This window comes from Empidonax traillii, unplaced genomic scaffold, assembly GCF_003031625.1.
Source record: "Empidonax traillii isolate 1590-97213 ecotype Southwest subspecies unplaced genomic scaffold, ASM303162v1 scaffold389:size961896, whole genome shotgun sequence".
Classification (NCBI taxonomy): Eukaryota; Metazoa; Chordata; class Aves; order Passeriformes; family Tyrannidae; genus Empidonax; species Empidonax traillii.
In genome coordinates, this window is record NW_020955582.1 from 437,268 (window position 1) to 456,525 (window position 19,258).

A 19,258-nucleotide genomic window follows, 5' to 3' on the forward strand; every position below is an offset into this window, starting at 1 on the left:
AAAAATCCAATGCGCAGGCTGGAAGGTGGAAAGACCTTCCCCGGTTCTTCGTTCGCGAAGAGACTGGCCATTATTACATAAAGAGATAGACAGTTCTGCAAAGAAATAGGGAAGAGGGCTGTGGACCAGTTGCCTTATGAAAAATTTTACTTCCATCATTCTTAGCATGAGTCTTACACTACTTTTCTGCTCAGCAGAGTAATGCTGTGAGTGCATATGAATGTTTTTAATTATTAATGTGTACCTTCTTTGCTACAAAATGCCAGAATATTTAGCAGTGATTCTAAAGTGCATGAGCCACTTGGCCAGCTGGAGGCCAGTTCTTGTTATTCATTTGAGGGCTCTAGTCTGCAGCAAGAGCATGACAAAATGTGATGCTGCATAGGAACCTCCAGATTTTTATCATTGCTGCTCCATTATCCTGCTTAAACATCAAATACAGTAAAAGTTAATTTTATGCTGGTTGACATATGTTTTCCTGAATTGCTGCTGTCTTCCCAGTAATCTACCATGGTCCTTATGTGCCTTAAATATTTTTTTTAAGCACATTAAGTGTCATTTTAAGCACTGATATAATAACTGTCTTCTATTAACACAACCATTACTTTTCTTCAGGTCAAATTGGGAAATTTTGAGCATGAAGTCAAACCAACATCATCATACATATATTTGTATGTTCTTATTTTGCTACCTATTGTAGTGGGTGTCATTATAGGTAAGTACAATAATGCATTTTCGTTTTTTGATTTGCTGAAGGGTATAATCATGACACAAACACATACATACATACATACATGTCTGGAACTGTAACTAACAGTCTGGTGGTGTTACCCTGTTTCCAGTAAGAGTGGACAAAGTTAACTCTGTTCTGGTGGTGAAGTCCATCTTGTGAGACTGCAGCACATTACAAGTAGTTCTGTCTGTTCTGCTGGGATTATTCACAATCATTTCATCAAGCAGGCCATAGGACTGACATCCCTGTGTCACAACTTGGTCCATTCCAGCTGCCAAAGCTGGGCTACCCTCCTGTCCCTAGGGCAGATGTTCCCTAGCAAACTTGAACATCCCTAGCAGATGTTCAAGCAGTGTTTGTGGTGTTTCTGCTCAGTCTCATTTGGATTGTTCATGAACTTGTGGGCCATTACTAAACTGAGAGAGGTAAATAGTTATCCCATCCTGTTTTTAGTGCTCCCTTTTTCTTTTGCATGTTTTTACCTGATTATATATTTGATAAATTTCCATTTATTTTAAGGAGATTTGGTGTTTGATCTTTTAGTTGGTTCCTTTTTTTAAAAAAGTTCCTTTTAAAAAGGAACCATATCTCATGCTTTTATACTCTCTCAAAATAAGCTTTAGAGAGGTTAACAATTTAGAAGTGGATTTCCTGTTCAAAACAACTGTTTTTCCTGTTTAATCAGTGCTACCTTAAGTAAGTTGCTATTAGTAGAAGTGTTTGTGTCTCACTGTGCAGGCTCTATGTAGCAGGGTGTGTTGTACTTTCAGATAAAGTTGGATTGAAAATTCTAAGACCTTGTTAAAAGGAATGATTTTATTAAACATTGGGATATAAATCCAGATAACTAGGGCTCTTGGGTACTAGCACACTGACAACAGTGAAACACTAATCCTCCTGGAGAGTGCAAGTTTGCATTAATCTTTCTGTTTCTTAAAATAATAGTAAAATATGTCTGTTATATGATGGTTTTCTGTTCTGCGCTTTTTTATACTCATAATCTTTTTTTCCTCCTTTTTAGCGGCATTCATAGTTACTCGATACAAATCCAAAGAGTTAACTCGTAAACAGAGTCAGCAACTTGAACTGCTGGAATATGAGATTCGTAAGGAAATACGCGAGGGTAGGTCTAAAGAGCTTTACAGAGCTTAAGTATAGCATAATTTCTGAACTGAACCTGTCAAGAAGCTCACATTATATAAACGTTGTTATTTTGTAGCTGTTAGGAGTATTTTTGTGTTGGATCAGAGTTCCTCTTTAGTACTGTGTGCACTGCAGTAGCAGATAGCACTGAGCTAGTAGGATTGCATGTAGTATTTCATTTAACAACAGTCAGGGGGAAAAATGGATTGCTACTTCCTTGCTCATAAGAGCTCCAGCTATAAAAAGAACCCCTCTTCCCTGAAAACTGGTTTTTAAGGAACTTCTACTGGGGACAAGTTGTATTTGTGAAGATGATTTTGTGTCAACTAAACTAACTCTCTGCATGGGGATGGGGTTGCTCTTTCAGGATTTGCTGAACTGCAGATGGATGAATTAGATGTGGTGGATAGTTTTGGAACTGTTCCCTTCCTTGACTACAAACACTTTGCTCTTAGAACCTTCTTTCCAGAGGTAATGTTTACAAGTCTTTCAGTTGTCAGGCCTGACTCATATTAAAAAAGCTAGGAAGCTCAGGATCAAATAACGAAAGAAAATACTATACAGTAATTGCTCATTGTTTTCACAAGAAACTTTTCTTAAATCAAAAATTACCAAAGAACACTTAAGGCTGTACTTCTCTAGATTTAAGCAAGCCTTTATGCTGTAGCTAAAGCAACATTCTTCAGTTTTCAAGGGTTGTGTGTGTATCCATTTCTTTTTGTCCAGCCTCACTCAGCTGCTTGCCTTTCAGGCCATCCTAACTAAGCTATAATTTATCCATTGCTCTTTTCGCTTCCATGCTTTCACTTCCCATGCTATAGCTAATTAGATAACAGTAAGGCTAGCTAACATGCTAGCTAACATCATGACACTCCCTAATTAGATTGATGAAGAAATTGTGCTGACTTTCTACACCAAGGTGCTGACAGACATGGTAAGATGTTGATTCAAAGGGGTGCAGGTCAAATGCTTAGAAATTCTGTAAGTGCTTGTGTTGTCCACTTTAGAGGTGGATATTTTCAGTGTTCTTTGGAGCAGTTTGTGCCACTGTGTCAGAGAACCAGATGCCTTCTCTTGAATGTTTTATTTTTCTTACTGCTAAGGTTTTTTTGCGTGTTTGGCACATTACAAGCTGATAAGTACCTTTGCCACAACTTTCAAAATTATATCATGGTGTTTACCAGTGCTTACCAGCATTTACCCAATTGGCAGAAGCTGTGGTCTCAACTGGTGGTGGTTTTTTGTATAACTGACACCAAAGAATAGAAACCCTTGGTTAGTTTAGGGCATAACTGGTATGTATGTGGATTATCTACTAATCTTCACGTGCTACTCATCACTGCTGTGGCCAAGTCCTGTAGTCTTGTCTGCACACTGCTTCACTTTGTGCTGAAGTTAAACACGTGTGATAGTGCAGAATCAGGGCCTTTGTTTTTTGTACAACACCAAATATTATATACTAAGGCAGAATAATATTTGGCAATTACATATGCAGAATCCTTGTATACTTTGAGTCTGCTTCTCACACCAAAGGATGCTGTGAATCTCTCTTCTGGTACTGCTGTGATGCCCCCAGCCTAATTTGTAAGGGGTCACCTTGTGGTTTGAAGAAAGTAGACTAAGGCAATCTTGCTTTCTACATCCCTTTCCTTTCTGTTTGTTTTGTTGCCAGGCATATTAACATTAAAATAGGGGGTTTTGTTTTTTGTTTTTTTGGTTTTTTTTAAAGAATATATCTTCTACTACTGATAGTCCCCTGTCAAAACAGTAATAATCTGTAGAAGCTGTCTGAGTGGAAATGCTGTGCTTTATGCAAATAAAAAGTAAAGAAAAAGAGGCATGAAGTCTGCCACTCTGTGGCATTCTAGAAAGTCAGAATGAAGGGCTCCTGTTTTGCCTTGGTGAGACTTGTGCCACTGCACATTCCGGAAATTATTCCAGTTGGATTTTGTCTCAGTTTGAAATAGTGATACCACAAAGGGGTTGCTTGCTACTATTAGCCCTCTACAAACATGCAGTGTCAGGCAAGTTAATTAACGTGTTGTGTACCAATGTTTTTCTTCTAAGTACTTACTGTTTGCATTGCAGGAGTGTCCAAACATGCCTTGTGCTGTATGAATGTGGTAGGAAAGCAGTGCTCCACTAAACAAACATTATAGATGAACAGAAAAACCGATGGGGTCGAGATTGCCACTGATTGTCACAAAGGTTGACAGAAGGGTCGAAGTGCAAAGCCACCACTTCCTTCACTAATCTCATGTGTTTGAATGATGTCCATATCGTACTCTTTCTGCCTTCTAGTGTATTTAATGGGCTTTGTCACATCTAATCTAAGCTATTTAAACATGAACATCGAAGCTGTTTGCTGAGCATCTTCTGTAGTCAGTGCAGAGATGGGCAGCTCAATAAAGTGATTCATCCCATTTGCCTGAGACACTCTCTCAGGATGGGACAAGTTTAAGCTTATAGAGGGAGTCAGATACCTAAAATTAAGAGTGATGGACCCTATCTTCATTTTGAGAGCCTCACTTTCCACTGCTTCAGTTTTCTATATTTAATCTGGCTTAATAGCTTTTGGTTTTTTGCTTAATGCTTGTACATGTTAAATGGATATTATATCTAATCTTCTAATGTTCTTGACGTTCAGCCTATGTTTTGCTTTACTTGTTAAATTTGTATTATTATTTCTGTTTTCCCTCAATTTCATGCACTGTTGGGTTTAATGCTACGTGCTTGTTCTGTGCTCACAAGCGTTTTAACCTTTAATGTGGTTCTGGTTTTCTCAGTGTGTGCGTGTGTGTTTCATTGGTAGTCAGTGTATGGGTTGCTGAAGAAGTTCTGGAATAATTGGAATAGCCAGTGGAGAAAGAAGAAGAAGAGTATGGTAGGGGAGAAGAGAACAGAAGGAACAAAGACAGGGAGGGATGAAAAATCACATATGTAGATGAAAAATTAGATGCGAGATGGCGATATGCGCTCATAGCCCAGAAAGTAAATTGTACCCTGAGCTTCATCAAAAAGAAGTGTGGCCAATGGTCGAGGGAGGTGATTCTTCCTCTCTTCCCCTGTGAGACCCCACCTGGAGTACTGTGCCCAGTTCTGGGCTCCCCAGCACGAGAAAGACACTTACCTGTTAGGTTGGGTCCAGAGGAGGGACATGAAAACAGTCAGAAGGTTGGGACACCTCTGCTGTGAAGAAAGACTGAATGAGTTTGGGTTGTTCAGGGAGGCTCTGGGGAGACCTCCTTGCAGCCTTTCAATACACAGGAGGCTTATAAGAAAGATGGAAACAAACTTTTTAGCAGGGCTTCTAGTGACAGGACAAGGGGCAATGGTTTCAAACTGAAAGAGAATAAATTTAAATTGGACATAAGGAAGAAATTTTTTATGATGGGAATGATGAGACAATGGAACAGGTTGCCTAGAGCAGTTGTAGATGCCCCATCCCTGGAAGTGCTCAAGGCCAGGTTGGATGGGGATTTAAGCAGCCTGGTCCAGTGGAAAGTGTCCCTGCCCATGGTAGTGGGGTTGGAATGAGATGATTAAGGTCCCTTCTAACCCAAACCATTCTGTGATTCTGTAAAGAAACTAGGGGCAGCCAGCATCACAGATAAAGCAGGTGACAGTAATTGTTACTAGTGTTAAATTTGGTGCTCAAGAGGCACTGACAAGGTATTTGGGAACTGGGGGCTTCCCTTTGTGTGAGGGCTTTTGCTAGGACTGGATGTGTGGTGGCACCTGTGCCTCTCTGGAGACTGACAGCAGGGACCTCCTGGAGAGTTCATTAGTGAACATTCATAAAATGCCTTGAAATGAATGCAGGCAGATGAGCTCAAGTGTCACTCTGTTATGGAAACTGTGTATACCAAAGGCTATCATTGCCATCCAAGAAGGATGCAGCCTGCAGCACCCCTTGCACACCAGCACATTTGAGGATGAGGGTAATAACCAGCTCTTCCTGCAGAGCATTAGTTGATTGCTGTGCTAGTGCAGCTCAGCAGAATCAAGTAACACACTCAGGAACACTGAAGTCAATACCAGGTCATCTTTGAGAGTTTACTTTTCAATGAACTTTGGCCACACTTTTGCAGAAGTTACTGTGTAGAGTTTTTATATTGTCTCTGCTTTAGAATCTGGCATTTACATTGTTTTATTTCTAGTAGTATCAGGAACATGCTTGGTGTGTTTAACATACATGTGTTAGAAACTTTTGGTATACTTAAGAATGATAAATATCCCCTTATATTTTAGTCAGGAGGCTTTGCATCCATCTTCAGTGAAGAAATGCCACAGGTAAGTTGATGTAGTGTGATATGCCTTAATTATTGTTTTTTCAAGAATGATTGTATCTCTTCTCTCAGTGTTGTTCTAGAACACATGAGCTTACATTTTCAGTATGTTCCCTACCCTACTTGAGGAGGCTTACATGGATTTATGTATAAAAAGCGTTTTAAATGTAAGATGCTGTTACCCAATGTATATTATGACTTATTTAAATAAAATAAACAGAATTTAGTCATGGGAAATGATAGGCAAACTTAACTACTGGCACTACTGTTATTACTTTGTATATTTGGCAGTAAATGTATGCTCTGTATGTGTGTGCTCTGTGTTGTACACAAATGCAAATGCATCTTCGGTAAACTCCTGAGAGTATGAAATAAATGTGAAATTCCCACTGATGTGAATGAGGCCAGGATCTTATCCCATATGTTTCTTACCATTTTTCTGAGCATTAAGAATCCATCATAGCAAATCTACAGTTTGCTTATTTTTGTTTAACTATTCCAGAGCAGAGACCAAACGAGCAAGGATGAAAGCTTCAACATGTTGCATGCTTTAATTTGTAACAAGAACTTTCTTGTTACTCTCATTCACACCCTTGAAAAGCAGAAAAATTTCTCTGTGAAAGACAGGTATAGTATGATTATGCTTATCATCTTCAAGACAAAGAATTAGCAGGAAAAAACAACGTGGATTGTAGCACACAAATGTAATTCCTACTACTTGCAAAACAAGTTTGCAGTACTCCAAAGCATTTTTCCTTTTCCTCCATCTGCGCAAACTGAGGAAGAAAAAACATTACCATTAAAACAAGCCATTAAAGAGAAAGTGGAATATTTGTACATGTAAACAGAGGCAGAGGAGCAGGAAATATCACTTCAAAACTATAAACACTTCCTGCAGTTAGATCAACAGTTCTACAGTTTAGAAATGTTCTGTCACTGAAGCAGGTGTTGTTCTGCAGAAGTAAATTTAGAGGCACAAATTCTGCATTTAAAAAATAATCACAAGAGCAGATGGACTTGCATTTTTTATATTTTTGTAAAGAACAGTGGACAATTTCTGTGCCTGAGGAGGGAAAACATAGGATATGAACTGCACTAAAGTGTATTTCTCTTATTAAATCTGACTGGTAAGAGATACTCTAAAATTACAGCTTGCTGCTTCTTTTTTTTTTTTTTTTTTTTTTTTTTTTTTTTTTTTTTTTTTTTTTTTTTTTTTTTTTTTTTTTTTTTTTTTTTTTTTTTTTTTTTTTTTTTTTTTTTTTTTTTTTTTTTTTTTTTTTTTTTTTTTTTTTTTTTTTTTTTTTTTTTTTTTTTTTTTTTTTTTTTTTTAACAGGTGCTTGTTCGCATCCTTCTTGACTATTGCATTACAAACTAAGCTAGTTTATCTGACCCATATTTTGGAAGTGTTGACAAGGGACTTGATGGAGCAATCAAGCAATGTACAGCCTAAGCTCCTGCTCAGACGAACTGAATCTGTGGTAGAAAAATTGCTGACAAACTGGATGTCTGTCTGCCTCTCTGGATTTCTCCGGGTAGTGTACATATTTTCATTACATAAGAGATGTGAAGAATTTCATTAATTGATTTTTTCCATGGGAACTGTTCGAGGGATCAGTTTAAAGCATTTACTCTAACATACAACATTATTGGTGTGCACTCTTCTAGTTTTAGGTGACTTAGCTGGTTGTCATCAGCAGGATGCAAGAAAAGAGTATGACATGATCACCTCCAAACAATGATCATGTCCTTTGTTTGGCCAAGATTTGGGTAATTTTGTAATTCTAGCATATCCTTTTCTCCTGTCAGACATGATTTCAGCCCAGTGAGATATGCTGTGATCATACTAAAGGACTGACACACTTGTTCAAACACAGCAGTACCTTTCTTTGCAAGTTGTTGGAAAACTAAAATTCTTTCCAAACTTTTCAACCTCCAAACAGCACTGAAAATTTCAACAACTAAATGGCTTCAAATAGAAACAGAATAAGCATTTTGTTTCATTTTACTGTTTGTTTTTTCAAGTCCACTTGGTAGCACTTTGTTCTTGGTTTCAGAGCTTGGTTACATTTCCTGTCTCTCTTATCAATGTGATGATATTGCACTGATGGTATCACTCTCATCAGTCCTTGCATTCATACAGCAGCAGAACTGTTTGATGCTCAGCAGCTCACACCGGTTTCCAGAAGCCCCAGGAGAGTGCCAAGGAACTGTCAGAGATGCGTTCTCGGTACACCAGTCATCTTTACAGAGCTGTGCTACTGAGATGCCTTAGCCAGGCTGCAGGAATGGTGTCACGTGGAAACAGAGATACACCCTTCCTTCCTTTCTTGGGTGCTTTCCTGAAGACTGGGGTTTAGGCAGGAGAGAAAAGGCCCAATTTCATTCCCTCTTTTGTTGATACACTAGTGTATGTCCCACCATCTTGGTCCCAAGGCGTTTTTTCAGGGACAACAAGGGGAAACAACAATTCAAAAGGAATTTTAGTTGTTAGCTTGTTTTCTCACAGGACTGAAAATGGAAGAAATAGCTGAAGTATGCGTGTGAACACGTGCATATCTCACTTTCCACCTACTCTTTGGTGGAACGAGGAAGTGTCTGCCAGGTGGAGTAGGAGCAGCTTGTCTGTAGTGTGCTTGTGCACAGCAAGGGGCTGTGAGCTATCTTGCCACACACTCCAGCTGTCCCTTGCTATTTGCATGAGACTTTTACACTGAAAAGCAAAGGATGGAGGTTAAACAAATAACTAGACAAATCTGCTCAGGGGTATTTTCTAATTGCAAGATAACAAGTTAGTTAAAAGGAAATAACATCATTTGTTACACTTGATCTTTTTCTAGTTATTCATGCTTATTTAAGGATTACAAAAATAAACATGTTTCTTTCCTTCTTTTCATGTCCTAGGAGACAATTGGTGAACCTTTCTATTTGCTGGTGACAACCCTCAATCAGAGGATAAACAAAGGACCTGTTGATGCGATAACTTGCAAAGCCCTGTACACACTTAATGAAGACTGGCTGCTGTGGCAAGTGTCTGAATTCAAAACAGTGGTATGTTTGCCAGCTTGTGTTCCCTCCAAACACGGACACTATAATGTTTTCTCTCTTTCTTGGAAGCTAAATTAAAGTTTTTAGACACTAAGGTGATGGTTAAATACCCAGATAGTAAAATTATTATTGTTGACAAAGTTTCAGAACACAATTGAGTTTAACTAACTGGTATTTCAACCAATATATATTTCACAAATAGCACTCACTCCTCACTTCACGTTATGCAATAATCACCAAAAGTTAGGTTTAGTGAAGTCTCAGGGTATTAAAAAATCCTTCTTATTTTAAAGTGTTTTACAAAAATGTAAAGATGCATAGAATTTAAACTAAATTACACTTTACCAATGAATGAAAGAGTGAAATGCAGAGGTTTTATTTTCCTGTTGTGTTGACTTGTGGCTAATCTTCAGGCAGAATTTGCTGTGGGTTTCCATCTTATTAGCACCAAATTAGCAAGGTTACAGCATGGTTAATTTTACTTACCTGCTTGGTTAAAACCAAGGTATCTGGGAAGTCTAGCTTAGATTCTGAACTTTACTATAGATTTTTTTTGCCTTTCTCAAAGCAACTAAGAAATACTCTCTATTTTACTGTTGAACCCAGACTTCCTTGAAAGCTGGAGTTCTCTTACTGATTGTCACTCTGACACTGAGATGAGATAGCAGGATTATTGCACTTCGGACGTGTAAAATTGTGACTTTGGGAGTAGGAGGTCTGAAAAAGGTTCTCAGAATAACCAGAGCACTTTTTTGCTCCAGATTTTTTCTGAGTGATTTTGGGTCTGCATTGCCAGTCATTTGCATAGCTTCTTTACTTCTTAACTCCTGGCTTCCTGATGGAGTTACCATACTTAATTAGGAGTATGGGAAGTGTAACTGAAGAGGGGGCTTCAGACATTGGCAGCAGAAACTGCCAGGCAGCAACGGCAGTGGCAGGGACACTGCAAGTGTGGGTGGCTTTGGAGGAGAATTCTGGCATTTTCAGAGCCTGTATCTGGAGTCTCAGATAGGGCTGAAGCTTCTAGGTCTGCTCATCTGTTCTGCAGCAAGAACCTGGAGGTCCTAAGATGCCATATACTGGAACAGACTACCTGACCCTGGAAAATTTGGCTTGTCAGCAATCCACTGGATTTAGCTCACTGGGTCACGTAGGAAACGCACTGAAATGGCAACATTTCTGTGAATCATTTCTGAATTGTCATTTTCTGCTGAAAACCCTCAAACTGATAAAGTTACAGTTAAATTTTCTTCTTACAAAGCTGTTGCTAGAAGCTTCATTTGAAGGAACTTGAAGCTAAGTTACCACATTTGGAAAGAAAGTTTGGGACCTAAAAATTAAATGCATCATACAAGATATTTGGGTTCTTTGTTTGTGTGCTGCATTCTGTCATGCATTTGAGATCCAGAGTGAGTTTATAATATTCCTACATGTAGCCATAGAATACAAACCCAGTAGTGATGCAGAGCAACAATTTTCAGGCAAGCCCAATATGCCTGTTAGTAGTACACTGCACAGAAACATCTGGTCCTGTGGAATTGATTGCCTTTTCTTATTTAAAGCACAAATCCAACTCGAGAGCCCCTTGGGGTATAGCTGACTCTGAAAATGCTGAAGAACCTTAAATACTTTTCCCAGTGCTACTTTTATGCATGCAGTCACTAAAAGGGTCTTGTGGTCAGCCTGCAGAGAAGAGGAAAGAAGGGAAGTGGTGTAAGGACTCGCTATCACTGGGGAAGGCTGTCTGCAGATGGATGAGGAAGTGAGAGAGCACATAACCTTTCTCAGATGTTGTTTGCTGCCTTTCTACTTTGTATTCCTGCTTTTAAAAAGGAGATAATGATACTGTTACAGGGTTAGTAAGTCAGCTTTCCCAGTAAAGGTGCAACAGTTTGTTAGCTGAGAAGTGGCTTAACATTCCCTTTAAAACCATTAGAAAAGGAGAGAGGATCCTGCAGTGAAATCACAGAGATGAAGTCTGAGGATTGTAGCTCTTGCTGGACATGGGAACAGTTTTGTTTGGCGTTTTTATCTGAGTTTTATGCTGGAAACTAAAACTGTGCTGTGAAAGACACTTAGGTGGAATGGTGAGACTTTCTGGGCTGAGGAAGCAAGCGAGCTGTGCACATTTTCTCTTGGAAGAATAGCATTTAACAGGAGGCTAAAGAGGAAGTAGTCAGGTTTTCTTCTCTTACTAACACCATTTCACATGGACTGTAATGACATGCAGGACCTGTGATCATACAGACAGGGAACCTTACTGTGGAAGAACATTTCTGCCTAAGGGGTTGCAGGGTTTGTTTTCTACATGGAATAAATTCTGATCTGAATTTTCAAATGCATTTGCACGTTTGCTAACTGCAGTTACATTCTTAGTCTGACAGTATTTTGTTGGTATTTTGTTTTGCCCCTTTCCCCAGCCTTGCAACAGCTGTACATTAAAACCTACCTGTTCAGAGCAAAGCATAAAAATACAGCCAAGAAGAGGGTGACAGAAAGATACTGAAGCACAGCTGCAGACACTTAGTGTCTAAATTTTTTAAGCTGTGTAGGCACTTGAAGACACAGGGATACATCTGCTAGGGAGTTCAGTTCTCAAATCAGTGACCGGGCACAAACAAGGGTGTAGGCACTCTGCGTGAGAATCGCTCCTTTCAGGATAGGGAGTTCAGTTCCAATCCAATCAAAGCAGGATACAGATGGGCTCTTAAAAATCAGGGGGAGCTCCACAGGTCTTCTCCTAAACACACCACTGTGCAGATAAACTCTTGGCAGACAAAGAAGAACCTAGGTATAGAGAAAGAAGGAAGGACAGGTCATTTGTAACCAGAAAAAAAAGAGAACTAACAACCATGTTGGGTTTGAATTGTATGACAACTGTTCCTTGGCAGGGCCCCATGCCTTTTTTAAAAAGGCCACAGACCTTGGGACCACCCAGCCCCCTACTCTTAGCCCTCTTTGCTAGAAAGGGTGAGATATTGAACAAAGAGGGGCTGCTGAACTACATACTCAAGTGGAGGAACTGAAGGAAAGATGCTTCTAGAAGCATGGGTCAAGGATGAGCTGAGGAGCTGTGCTGTTTCGTGCTGTGCTTATATTTGAGTAGTGAGAAATAAAACTGCCTTGAAAGAGACTTGGATGTGTCATGGAGCCTTTTCTCAGGCTGAGGAAGCAAGCCTGCTTTCTCACAGGCAGACAAGCAGCTGCACCCCTTGGCAGATAATTTGCTCAATGACTGCTGAAGAAGTGCACTGCACAGCTGAGTGTTAGCATTTCACTGAAGTGTCTCATTTTGAATAGAAAAGCTACACAATGCCAGTCTGGCATGGGAGGAGTTCTCAGTGGTATGTCTCCTGTGGAAAACCAGGGGAGATTTCTTCATGTGGTAGACTTGGTGCTCCAGTATTCTTTTGAATAGTCACTGTTTATTTTAAAAAAGGCATTTGGGCTGTTGAATTCTTTGATGAAATGTGTTTGTGTTTTTAGATGGGAATAAATTATCTAATTCACCTGTTCAGCCAACAGCCTTTTATTAAAAGTGAAGCTAAGACATGGTGGAAGGTTCTTTAAAGTGTTCAACGGCTTTGTGAGTTAAAAGAAGGGTGTTAAAAGAAGTGGGAGGCCTGTAAAAGAGTAAAACTGAGACAGAGAAACCAATTTCCTAATAAGACATCATGATCGTGGTATTATTAGTCACACTTTGTGAGAGATAAGGAAGATATTAAAAGCATGTGACATATGGGGATTTTTGTCTGCAGAAAAGGACACAAAAGCTCTCACTAGAAAGTGAGCAATGCAGATATTGGCTACAGGAGAGTCTTCTGGATTAGAAACAGAGTACCATATACTACAGCATCTACAGCACAATCCTTCCTTTGTGTAGAGCCCATCTAGCCTAAATTTACCTCCTATAACATTTTCTGTGCCAATTGGTTAACTGTTCTGTAACCTCTTCATGGGTAACTGTTCTGGCTGCTGCAGAAGGATCATGAAATCAATCTGATTTTTCCTGTTTATTGTATTTCATAGTCTGGGAGACAGGGGAGTAGTTTAAGGCAGTTTCATTGTGCTATATGTCACGGTGCTGACTCTTTACGTAAACTGTCTAACTTTCACCAATCAGAAAGGGGTTTTTTGGTTTTTTTTCAGTCTCTCTGATAAATGGAAATATGATCTGTTCAGATGCATAGCTGAATAGAGAACAGGGTAATGAATAAGAGCCCTTGAATATCCCAGATTATTCTTTATTTCTTGGAAAATATTATATTATCTCATTTCTTTATTAAACTGCATCTCATTTATTATCTGCTATGTTTATTAATAGCTTTAGTAAATAATTCATTGTTTGAAATTAATTTTCAAGAAAACTACAAATCTGAAAAGCCGTCTGTAAACACTGTCTTCAAATGTTGTTATTTTTGTCACTGCGTGAGTGCAAATATGTTTCTTACATTTGTTCCTGTCTTGTAGCTAGGTTCCAAGCTAGTTGCTATACAAATAGTTACAGGTGCTTGCCACCTTCTTCTCAGGTAACCTTTAACAACTCTTGCAACCCATCTTAAAGCTTTTATGAAGAGCACTGTGACTTCATCTTGCTAATCACTAATTTCTAATGCATGAAGTCTCATCTCTAGATATTGCTAAGTTAAACATGTCCTGTAGTTTTCTCCTGAATCTTTCCTAAATTTATTTTTGCTTCCTTTGGGAAGTGAGAGAGCTTAGAAAAGGACCTGATGATATTTTCTTGGGACTTCCATGTATCCTCCTGTGATTTCTCTTGTGTATTTTCTGACTTCCATAATTTTACAGTCATTTCTGATTCTTTTTCTAGTTCTACACCTAGTGTCTAAGTGCAGTGATTGTGACTGTCCACTTCTGATTAATGGTTTCTAAAGCCAGGGATTGTGCTGTCAGAGAGATTGAATTTGATTTATGAAAACTTCAGCTGAAGAGGGACAACTTAATAATAATTGGCTTCCCTAGCTCCCCATCAATTGCTTTGTCACTTAAGATCAACCTCTGCAGGAAATCATATCAGCAAAACTGTCTGGCTCTCATGGTTTAGAGACTTTTATGCATTTAAATATTTCTTCCCATCTGACCTCTTCTTTGAGTTGTAAAGTGTTCTTATTATCCTAACATTTTGGACACTTTCACTTAAGCAGTCCACAAATGACTTGTATTCCACCTACATAAAGGATGAGCACTCTCTTTTTACAGTCCTGTCGTCCTACAGTGAGTTGAGTGGGGATGGGAGGACTCTCACTTGCTAATGACTGAAGAGGCTGCACATTCCTGTGCAACCTGTGTGAGAGCATGAGCTGAAAAGAAAAGGCAGCAGAGAAATAGACACTTTCTCCTGATAGTCTGAAAGGAATGGAAAATTAAGGAGAAGCAGGAACATGAATATTGCAGTGTAGGAATAATGTTAGGAGGAAAGGATCAACTAAAGGAAAGAATGCTTCCAAGGATGTAGAGCGAAATCAACATCAGTTAAAGTGTGAGGAGCTACTCCAGGAAGATCAGTTCAGAGACCAGAAAAGGCAAAGTGATAAAAATGAGTTTTTCAAGGACAAAATACAGTTAGTCCCTCTCCACATTTTTATCCTACAAGACCATGACCTCAGGGCAGACAAAGTCAAGGACAGGACTGCTGTCTGTTCAGTTGGTCTGTGGACCTAACCAAGCATGACTCCCTCATTGCTGTGCCAATATATTTTTTACTAATTTTCCGCATGAAATCCCAACCTGAGGCATGGTGTCCAGTCTGCTTCTCCTTCTGCAGGCACTGTTCCCACATATCCTGCTCTTGCATTCCGTCTGTCCTTTCCATGGACTCATTTTCCTCACAATTAAACATCTCGGTGTCCTGATTAAGATATTCTCTGTTACTTGAGTTACATCCTAGTCTTTCTTACATCCTGATCTTCATAGTTTTGCAACTCTGCTGTAATGCTCCTTTTGCTTTTGTAGAAACAGTAAAGTTAACTTATGTCGCCTTGGACTACTTTTTTTCACTACCAGTGTGTTATAATTTCCATTCTTACTGGGTAATGAGCAGAAACTACCATTCTATAACTATTAATAACTACCCATTTTTCTAAAAAGATAGAAAAGTTGTCCCTGCAACAACTTGGACAGAAGTTCTTTCCTTCACATGACAGCAGAGAAAAAATGTTTTACTTGCTTCCTGTTTTAATGATCACTCTTTCACGGAGTCACACCTGCAGTCCTCTCATTTCAGTCAAACATAAATATTATACCAGAAACATCCAACAGCCAGAATGATTCAAGTATGTTTATTTTCCTATGCCACTTGTAGTCAAGTGCCAGCACCTAAAACACTTGTTTTAGTTCTGTCCCAGAACATCTCCAGCAGAACATCTGTATCCGTGTAACTGAACAGTGATTTTGCTGCACGGAGCAGGTTGGGGCACTGGAAATTTTTGCTGTTATTGCTCAGCAGTAACAGTTCTGTGCTCACCCCTTTTTCCCTGCCTTCTAGCAATCAGTCTGCCTGACTTGATCAGAAATACAACCTGACAAAAACCAGTCCCTAGAGATGGTCACCCAGTGCCATTGGCACCTACCGGTAGCCTGTACTCAGCTAGTGTGCAGCCTAGCAGATGATTTGGGTCCCAGCTAAGAGGAGCTGTGAGCTAGAGGGACAGGTTGTGAGGGTGTTTGACCTGGAGTAATGGAGTAATAACTAATAGAATACAACACACTTTGCAGAGGTGGACCACTTTGAATTCTGCCTGCTGCAACATGCTTTCTCTTTACACTGCTTCTGCTCCAACTGCTCCTGCAGTAGCCCTGTCTGTGCTGCCTCTAGAGACACGGCTGCACACAGACACAAAAACCTCCAAGGGAGGTGTATATGTTTTATGGTATAAGGCACTCAGCATAATCTGCTGGTGTAAATATGCATTTTAACACTACTTCCTATCCATTCAAAATCAATCATCCTCACCGTGACTTACTCAGCAGCCTTATCACATCTCCTGTCACTTACAGTTTTCCCATTAAGGCATTCATTTTACATAAAAGATCTGCTTTGTTTAGAACATGAATTGTAATTTTTTCCTTGTCTCCTGTCGTTTTTTGGTAATTTGCTGAAATACATTTGCAGAAAAGCAGAAGAGAGAATACACTTTTGGAAGTATGTAGCTATATATATCTTTGATTTTTTGAACATGAATTCTAAATGCTTCATTGTGTAATTCCTTCAAATAATCTTCATTTAAAATAGCTTTAATAATAAATATGCTGAAAATCTCTTATGTGCTGAAAATCTGTCAGGATTTTTAGGTTTCCCATGCTATGTGTTCCCTGTAAGTCAGAATAACACGTGTTTCTTTTCCCAGACGGTGAACATTATCTTTGAAAAAGTCCCAGAAAATGAGAGTGGAGATGCCTGTCAGACTATCCAGGTTAATGTTCTGGACTGCGACACCATAGGCCAAGCCAAGGAGAAGAGCCTTCAGGCTTTCTTTAATAAGAATGGCTTTCTCTATGGCCTTCAGATGGATGAAATCGGTCTTGGTAAGAGAATGTCACTGTGTTACATTTTCATGGAGTTCACTGGTCTATCTGTGTTTTTCTGTTAGGGTTTCTTACCTTTGATTTTTTTCTGAGTTCAAACAGAATGTAGCCTTTGTGAGGAATTCTGAGGCAAATACTAGATCATTTATGCTCCCAGTTAGAACACTGAACCTCTTATCTGCTTCAATTCTGCAAGGACTTCAGCACTGCAGTTAACAAACACATGTTATTTGTTAAATATGTATAATTTCTATATTCCTTTTCTGGGTTAAGTAAAGTGGCTGGCCCATCCACCTAAATACAGCTGGTTGTTAAATTTCATCAGCAGATGACAAATCATGGTTATCAAGTACTTTGGTTCCTACCTATTCCTCCTACCTTCCTTCCTTCATTCCTTCCTTTCTACAGGCCTACGTTGCCCTTGATGAGAAGAACCTTCAAATATAGCTTATTTATAGTCACATTAAGTTTATATAATAGTTCTCATGAGACTCACAAAGTTACCTACAGTATCTACGGATGTTAATAAGGCTGTTCCAGCAAGCCTTTCCTTGTTGGATTTTTAGGAGCCCAAGGTCAGATAAAACTCTGTAGTTGCCACCATACCACTTCCCACCTGCCCCAGTCAGAAATCTAACAAACTCTGCATTGTTGGCATTTGTCACCTCCCGGACTTGCTCCTTAAAATGTTGATGTTTCCTCACCTTCTCAGATTCTGGGTTGGCAAGTGTTCATAAATTGCTTTCATATCTGATGTCTGGATCCATCACCAGTGCCTGACCACCCTTCACGAGCACTACGTCAATCTACAGGTCATTTTAGTGATCTCTTAGAAGTGGCTTGTGGATCCTTTCTTCTAGTCCCAGTTGTGTCCATAACACCAGGGCATGCTTGTGCAGTGGAATAGCTAGATTAGGTGAAAGAACCTCCAGAAACTCTGCCTTGGCCAACACAAAGTGAAACACCAAAAGTCCACAGTAATGGAAGCCACCGAGACTGTCACTCAGAAAAGGAATCAGTAGTGTGGGAGTGCAAAACCACCTCCATGTGACCTGGCACAAGGACAGAGAGAAACAGCTCAGCTGGGAGTCACTGGTCAAAAAATAATTAGGTGTTGTTTTTCTTTACAAACAGTAAGAATGCCATTTACAAACAGTGAGAATGCCATTGGGATGTAATTGTTTTCTGTTGCTGTCATACTGCAGAACTTGTGTCTGAGGAGCAGCAGAGAGAACTGTTAGATATTGATGGTTCCTCAGAGGTGATGGAGGATGGGATAAGGAAGTTAAATACCATCGGTCATTACGAGGTAAGCGCAGAGGCCATACCAATGAGTTGAGAAGCAGTTTCTCCACAACTTAAATTTGATTTGCACAGAAGAATCTCGATTGATCAAAATCTTGAAGAGATAGCTGAGCATCGTCAACGGAAAAAAAGAATTGTGTGACACAAAACGTTTTTGTCAGTGAGTCATGTTTTCTGTTACTTTTTAGAGGTTTGCAGGGCTGCTTGGTTCAAGCATACTAGGTAAACTGTTAATTCTGTTGAGCATTTCACTTAAGACAGCATCTAATTTCTGGCTATGAGCCTTGCCTTGAGTCTCTTCGAGTCTCTGCTGTTGAGTTTTTCTTGCTCCATGAGCAATTGTTTACCTCATCCCACCTCATATTTTGATTATCTGAACAGGCAGTAGTAATACTTGTGAAATCTCATCAAGAGTCAGAATAAAAAGCACTGATGAGTTCGCTCTCTCTTCTCTGGAGAGTTCCTGTGTCAGGTAATTTTCTTTTTCCTCTCGGTGTCTGCTTCCATCTGCTGTTGCCACTTGTAGCGTAAGTTTTCTCTCTGCTTCCAACTGCACCTGTAAACCAGTGCTGCAGTAATCTGTCCATCACGGCAACAACGCACAAGGCCGCAACTGGTGGCAGAGCCCTTCTGCGCGTAGCACATTGCAAAAGCATAGTAAGCAGTTACCTCTCTAAGGAGTTTCCAGTGACACCAGTCAGAATGGAGAGTGGGAGGCTGTGTAAAATGTGCAACAGGTGATTGGCCTGAGGTGGTGTGGAAGTTCACATGTGATGCTTACAGACAGGTTTGGGAAATGGAGGTTATCATACTGAGTGCTTAGAGAGAGATCTTTCTTCATGCCTCATTGTTGAATTTGAAAGTCTGGCTCTTAACATGATCATAAATTTTTATTTATTTAGAAGTTTTGCTGTTGTGGGTTTGTGCCTTGCAATGCAGCATGGTGCTGAGGAACCCGAGCCAGCATGGAACATGGTGCTGTCTGCATGAGCAAATAGAGTACCATCCATAATGAAACAAGGACTCCTAGCAGGACTTTGTAGCCTAGGCAGAGCACAAGACTGCTTAGCTACAAAGCCAGCTCGTTCAGAGTCCTTTACAGATTTCTGTAGGTGTTTGTAGCTCTCCTTACCTCACAGGAGTCAGCAGTGAACCCAGATGTCCCGACTCACCACCCAGTGGCCTAAATACAGCTTT

General features: G+C 39.7%; 1 protein-coding gene across 1 annotated transcript in view; it reads left to right on the forward strand.

Moving 5' to 3' along the window:
* The window catches only part of PLXNC1 (plexin C1), a 68,880-nt gene that overhangs the window by 38,277 nt on the left and 11,345 nt on the right, over positions 1–19,258 (forward strand). The window contains exons 15-23 of the mRNA XM_027893475.1: positions 616–715; positions 1,755–1,856; positions 2,244–2,347; positions 6,128–6,169; positions 6,668–6,792; positions 7,500–7,698; positions 9,068–9,214; positions 16,579–16,756; positions 17,962–18,065. Of these exons, the coding sequence (XP_027749276.1) occupies positions 616–715; positions 1,755–1,856; positions 2,244–2,347; positions 6,128–6,169; positions 6,668–6,792; positions 7,500–7,698; positions 9,068–9,214; positions 16,579–16,756; positions 17,962–18,065 (1,101 nt within the window). The remainder of the gene's footprint in view (positions 1–615; positions 716–1,754; positions 1,857–2,243; positions 2,348–6,127; positions 6,170–6,667; positions 6,793–7,499; positions 7,699–9,067; positions 9,215–16,578; positions 16,757–17,961; positions 18,066–19,258) is intronic.